Source organism: Sceloporus undulatus, chromosome 10 (assembly GCF_019175285.1).
Source record: "Sceloporus undulatus isolate JIND9_A2432 ecotype Alabama chromosome 10, SceUnd_v1.1, whole genome shotgun sequence".
Taxonomy (NCBI): domain Eukaryota; kingdom Metazoa; phylum Chordata; class Lepidosauria; order Squamata; family Phrynosomatidae; genus Sceloporus; species Sceloporus undulatus.
The window spans coordinates 14,288,439-14,295,241 of record NC_056531.1 but is presented as its reverse complement, the minus strand read 5'-3'; the positions used below and the strand labels follow the sequence as shown (position 1 = coordinate 14,295,241).

Below are 6,803 nucleotides of genomic sequence, written 5' to 3'. Positions count from 1 at the left end.
ATTTCTCCAGTGTGGATGCAACCATAGTTGGCAGTATCTGTCGCCTACTAAGCTCCGAGGCAAGAGACTCCAAGCAAGGGGAAAAGGGGAGAAGTCCCGGCCCACTCACCCAGGACGTCGGCGGAGCGGTGTCGGGCCACGAAGCAGGCATCGTCGCCGTAGCACATGCCCTTCTTGAGGATGCCCTTGCGGAAGTCCTTGCCGAAGCCACAGCTGGCCGTCACCAGGCTGTAGTCGCGGGAGTCGGTCTGAGAGAGGCCCCCCAGGACGGCGCGGGCCACCAGTCTGCCATAGGAGAGGACCGAGAACATGGTGCGGGGAGCCCAGCAGCCCACGGCCTGAGGAGGCAAGCGAGGGAAGGAGGAGAAGAAGGGGCGGCTCAGGCACCCGCTGCCGCTGCTGCTGCTGCTTCAAGGAGCCAAGCCAAGGCCCCGTCCCTCCTCGCCCTCCGCTGACCTCCCTCTCCAAGAGGAGCCCTGCCCCTTTCCCTCTCCCCCCAAAGCCCCTAAGCTGGCCCCTTGCCCTCTGGCTGGGCTGGGCCTGCCCTCCAGCCGCACATGGCCTGGCCTCGCCCCGGAAAGAAAGAGGGCTTGACCCTGGCTTCCCGACCCCCTTCCCTTCCCCTCCCGGTTGCCCTGAGGCCTCTTCCCCGCCCCCACCTCCGGCTGGGCTGGAGCCCCCTCAGGCCGCGGCTCCCCTTTCCTCCGCCTGGGGCCTCCTCCTCCTCCGCCTCCTCCTCCTCCTCCTCCGCTTCCTTCTCCTGGGCCTCGCCGCCACCGGCAACAGGAGCAGCGGCTTCCCGGCGGCGCCTCGCCTCGCCTTTCTCTCTCACAGCCGGCCGCTTCTCCGCGGCCCCCGGTCATGCTCAGCCGCCATCTTTCGTCTCGAACCGGGCCGCTCCTCTCGCGCCTCCTCTCCCGCTCGCCGCCGCCTTCGGGGAAGAAGCAGAAGGAGCCGAGGAGAAAGGAAGCCACGGGGCGAGCGCGCTAAGGTCGGCTCCGCCTCCTCGCCGGGGAGCAAGCCCTCCTCCTCCTCCTCCTCCTCCTCGCCGCCGCTCCCCCCACCATCCGGGCCTGCCCAGGCCTCTCGGGCTCCCATTGGCTGCCTGGCCGCCATCTTATTTGCATAGAACCGCCCCCTCCCTCGCCCTGGCCCTTCTCTTACCTCTTCGCCGTTCGCAGCCATGCCCACTGGCGCCGACGTCACCCAGCGCATGCGCCTGGGGTGCCCCGGTTGTTTGGCGCCTAGACGCCCTCTCCCGGCATGCAGCGCGGCACTGGGAAGCTTGGGTTTTGTCCCTTCTGAAAGAGGGAGGAGAGGGAGGGACTGGAGGAGGGGGAGGAGCCGGCGGCATTCCGGGGCGTGGTAGCCTCCGTCCCCCTCCTCCTCCTCCTCCTCCTCTTAAGGGGCGTCCTTTGGAGGCCAGGACGCCTTCGCCCAGCAGCGGGGGAGGGCAGGGCAAGAGGGCCCGGGGGCCGGGCTCCCTCTGAGGCGCTCCCTCGGGGCCTTTGTGGGTTTTCCTCAGGCAAAGGATTGTGACGCCTTTGCTTACGCCAGGCCCTCCCAAAAGACACGCCCCTCTGACCCTGGGTTCAAGGTCACAAAAGCCCCCGCCTCAGGCTGCGTCCGCACGGCCGAATTAACCCGGCTTGACCCCGCTTTATCTGCCAGGGCTCAATGCTATGTAACTCTGGCAAGGGTAGCTTGCTGAGGAGGAGGGCCAGCGTGGTGCAATAGTTTGAGCATTGGACTAGGACTCTGGGGCTGCGTCCACACTGGAGAAATAACCCGGTTTGGCCCCGCTTTAACTTTTTCTATTATCTATTAATGGATAATAATATAAAAAAAGATAAAACTGTCTGTTATCTCTTCTGTTGTAAGCTGCCCGGATTCCCAGTGATTCCCAGTGGCATATAAATAAATCCTATTATTATTACTGTATTATTATTATTATTATTATTATTATTATTATTATTATTTCTGGCTCAAGGCTGTGGACATCTGGGAGTTGGAGTTTGTTGTGGGCCTGGCTGAGTTGGGATTCGGAGCCTGGTCTCCCAGGCTGCATCCACCCTGGAGAAATAGTCCTGGCACCGCTTTCATTGCCCTGACTCAAGGCTATGGAGAGTCAGCCTATTGACAAGAGTCAATCCATGCCACACTTTTGCATCCCCAACTCCTTAACAAGACCCTCCTGCCCTTGGCACTTTTGCTTCCCGTCTGGCACCAGAGGAGAAGGAAGAAATGCCTCAGTCTTGCTATGTGGCTGGCATGGCAGATCTTCGATGTGGACCAGCAGCCTCGGGGTTCAACCTGAGACTGAGGGCAAGCAAACTCTGGGCCTGTTCTAGTGCTTCTCTTCTTTTTTGGTGCCAGCAATGAGGCCTAGTTTCAGAGGCTTCCCTGAAAAGAGTCAATGAGTTAAGGTTTCATTTGTGAAGATGGGTGTCCGATCATTGAGTCCAGATGGTTTCCCTCAAATCCTGAACAAAGTGGAGCAAAGTTGGACTGGGAGTGGGCTAGTTTTATTTTTGAGGGGGGGAGCCCCTGCAAAATATGGCTGTATCCACACTGGAGAAATAATCCAGTTTGGCACTGCTTTAACTCTTTTCTGGCTCAAGGCTGTGGAATTCTGGGAGTTGGCATTCCACTCGGGGGCCCACAATACTCCAGCTCCCAGAATTCCATAGCCTTGAGCCAGGGCAGTTAAAGCAGTGCCAAACCGGGTTATTTCTCCAGTGTGGATACAGCCTAAGACGGCGACTGTGACTGCAGACCATGAAGGGCCTCAAATGGGGTAAGCAGCTAGGGGCCTCCAGACATTCTTGCCTACAACTCCTATGGACGCCAGCCTGCATCGACAACAATGCTGGATGATGGGAGTTGCAGCCAAAGAACATCCAGAGGACCACAGAGGCTCACGCTGGTCTATAATATCGAATCGTTTAGTGCTCCTTCATTGCCCCTGCCTTCAGGATCCAGATTTAGAAAAATAGCACCTGCCAGTTGAGTTCCTCTTAACCAATGTAGAGGTTTCATCTTCTAGGTGTGTCCCTCCTTTGCATATAAATAAAAAGGTACTAATAAAAAGGTACACATGTTCTCATGCAAATCACCAAAAAGGCTTCAGCACTCTCAGGCAGCATGCATATGGCAGAAATAATCTGGTTTGACACTGGATGGCCATCTGTCAGGGATGCTTTGATTGTGAGTTCCTGCATGGCAGAATGGGGTTGGACTGGATGGCCCTTGGGGTCTCTTCCAGCTCTAGGATTCTATGCTTTAACTGGCCTGGCTCAATGCTGTGGAATTCTGGGAACTGCAGTTTGTGGTAGCTCCCCAGAGCGGAGCCACCACAAACTAGCCCATCAGGTGATGTCAATCTAACCTATAAGGTGATGTCAGTGTAGCCTATAGATGTCAATGTAGCCTATAAGGCAGCATCCTCACTGAAGAAAAATTATTTCTTCAGTGTGGATGCTGCCTTATAGGCTAGATGGACCTCTAGGTCCAAACAGGTTCAAAATGGAACAACCCAATCGCCTGCTGAGCGCCTCTAATCCTCACTTTGTATTTCACTCAGACCCATCTTAACAGGCTTAAGTAAAGTTAAGATATCGCTGAATCTTAAGTAAAGTTGTTCCTGTCTTCTTTCTCTTGCCACAATGGTTGCAGGTGTGCTGCTGACCTAGGTCCAAAACACCCTGCAGAAATCACCCAGTTTGAGACTGCTTTAACTGCCCTGGCTCTGTGCTAGGGGATCCTGGGAGCTGTCGTTGATTGTGGCACCGGAGCTCTCTGACAGAGAAGGCTAAAATGTCTCACAAAACGACAATTCCCAGGATTCCCTAGCATTGAGCCAGAGCAGTTAAAGCGGTCTCGGACTGGATTATTTCTGCAGGGTGTTTTGGTCCTTCTCCCCTGCTATTCTTTGTTTGTGGAAGAAGAAAGGGATATACTGTATAAAGATAGAGAGCCAGTGTGGTGCAGCGGTTGAGTGTTGGACTATGAGTGGAGACCAGGGTTTGAATCCTTGTTGAGCCATTCAAACCTACTGGGTGACTTTGGGCAAGTCACACTCTCTCAGCTTCAGAAGAAGACAATGATGACAAATCCACTCTGAACAAAATTTGCCAAGAAAACTCCAGTTGAGATGCTAAAGTGATGCGAAGGCACATAACATACACACAACACACACAGTTAATAAATATATAATAATGTAAGAAGATTGTTAAATTCTCATGTTTTTCAATTTTAAAATAAATGTTCATCTCAGCATTAACAACAACAACAACAACAAACCTTGTGGCTTGTTAAAGACCAGTGACACTTCTTTGACTCAAACATTTGTGGCAGCAGCCCATTTCCTCAAATGCCTCATGGCAAACTGAGCTTCCTCAAGGCTTCTGAGGAACTGGCCTGCGATCCACCAAAGTCTATGCCAATGAAGACTTGTTAATCTAGTATCATAAGGCTTTGTTGTTGTTGTTGTTATGCTGCAATGGACTCGCACGGCTCCCCCCCCCCCCCCGGAAACATCTCAATGTAATCTTTCGCTTTAATCTCCCAAGTATGCCTGCTCACACCCACTGAAGTTTGTTCAGTGAGCTTCAAATAATCTCGCTAACATTCTGTTTTAATTCCAAATAATTCATTTAGGCAATGGTGGAAGTTTGTGCCTCCTCGCCAAGGCTTCCATTGGTGGGATTTCGTTCCTAAAACACCATTCCAAGGAGGTGACCGTGTGCAACAATGCCAGGCCCACTGCAAACTTCACCCAAGCGGCTGGAGTTCCTGGAGGCCTTTGACCATTGCAAATGGCACATGTAAGTCCCCTTTGATCTAAAATCCAGCAAAATGTACTTTTTGTTGTCTTGCCATTTAAATTGATTGGGCAGAAAGGGAACGTGGACTTTGAGTGGGAAGAAATCTGTTCCTGTGGCGTCACCTGGGTGACGCACTTTGCTCCTCTTTGGGTGCGAATATGGGAACATCTGAGGACATTTTGGCCATTGTCTTTTGCCAGGGAACCCGACAGTTTGCCCTTGCCTTGCCCCAGAAATGGCAAAAAGGGAAGGAGGAATCCACATCTTCCTTTCTTAATAACACTTAATGCAATCTTTCTGAAGGATAGAAGTAAGGAAAGCTAGGAAGCCTTGAGGCTGATTCACACAACAATGGCTGCATTCACACTGCAGAAATAATCCAGTTTGACACTAACTGTCATGGTTCAATGCTATGGAATTTTGAGAATGGTCATTTGTTGACAACAGTACTGTACATGTTGAAAGGATCTAGGAGTCCTAGTAGACCACAAGCTGAACGTGTGGTGCTGCAGCTAAAAAAGCCAATGCGATTCTGGGATAATCTGGTTTGACACCACTTTAACTGCCATGGCTCAATGCTATGGAATTCTGGGAATGGCAGTTTGTAGCAGCACCAAGACTATATTGTGAGACAATTCTGCACCTATTCACTAAATCTGTAGCAACTGCACAGGACAACAGCAGTGAGATGGTGAGTGGTGGAGATGTGTGTGGAGCTTGTCACTCTCTAGGGCTCACAATCAGATGCATGAGTCGGGTGCGGTCTCTGAAAGGGCTGCCAACCCTTGCGGAGAAGTGAAAAGTTGGAGCCAAAAGGCCGTGCCATTGAAGACCAGTCCTTCTTGGTCAGGTGTGAGTCACGCTGGCAAGGGCTACAGTGAGTAATCGGCTTGCATTGTGCCTGCCTGCCAACATGGGACTTCTGGAAAATATGACATTTGCACGCAAACAGATTTGACAGTAACTGGGAGTTTGCGCAACTTACAAGGGGCACTGCTGATGTTTCTTTCTAGCCAAGGATCCAAAGATGGTCCAGGGTGCCCTCTGGTGCTCAGATGCCAGATCAAGCAAGCCCTAGGACAAAGGTTTGGGGGTTAGCCATGGATGTCTGTTCCAGCCCAAACCCCAAAGAATCTGAGAGTGACTCTTTTCGTTTGGCAGAAGCTTTTGGGGACAACAGCATACTTTATCAGGTTCATGTGGTACGCATCCACCTCGTGATGAGCTTAGCTTTGGCTTTGCAGCTTCAAAGGCTGCTACCTGTCAAAGGGACACCAAAGACAGGCTCTAATGCAAAACTGCTGAACAAAAGTTTGAACAGACATTCCCCTCTTATTGCCTGGAACTTGACAAAGGACAGAGGCTTTGTGCCATACGCCACACGTTCATCAGAGAACCAGTGAGGGGTAGTGATTTCAGCGTTGGATTACAACTCTGGAGACCAGGGTTCAAATCCCGCTTGGCCATGGAAACCCACTGGGTGCCTTTGGCCATGTCACACTCTCTCAGCCTCAGGAGACAAAAGGCAATCCCCCTCTGAACTAATGTTGCCAAGAAACCCCCGCTTTAGGGTTGCCATGAGTTGGCAACAACTTGAAAGCACCCAACAACAACAACGTGTGAACTACCTTTCCCAGTGTCAGAATGTCTGTGTTGCTATGGCTTGTGTGTGTGTGCGCTTTCAGGTCTCCTGACGATTTATGGCAGCGCCATAAGTGCCACAGGGTTTCCTTAGGCAAGGCATCTTCAGGGGTGGCTTTGCCTGTTCCATCCTCTGAAACAGAGCCTCCAGCACCTGGGATGCCTTGGTGGCTTCCCATCCAAGTCCTAACCAGGGCAGGCTCTGCTTCGCATCCATGCTGTGCCCTGGTGCCCCAACAAATGGCCGCTCCCAGAATCCCATAGCATGGCGCTGTGGCAGTTGAAGTGGGGCTGCATCCACACTGGGGAAAGAACCTGGTTTGGCATCACTTTAAC

At 52.3% G+C, this 6,803-nt stretch overlaps 1 protein-coding gene across 1 annotated transcript; it reads right to left on the bottom strand.

Annotated features, from left to right (window-relative positions):
• Nucleotides 1–10: 10 nt before the first annotated feature.
• On the bottom strand, nt 11–1,354 carry LOC121916593 (zinc finger protein 503-like). The gene is made up of 3 exons (XM_042441883.1): nt 1,165–1,354; nt 660–931; nt 11–338 (listed from the first exon to the last, which is right to left on the bottom strand). The coding sequence occupies exons 1-3, from the start codon at nt 1,352–1,354 to the stop codon at nt 48–50; spliced, it is 753 nt and encodes a 250-aa protein (XP_042297817.1). The 3' UTR covers nt 11–47.
• Nucleotides 1,355–6,803: the final 5,449 nt, after the last annotated feature.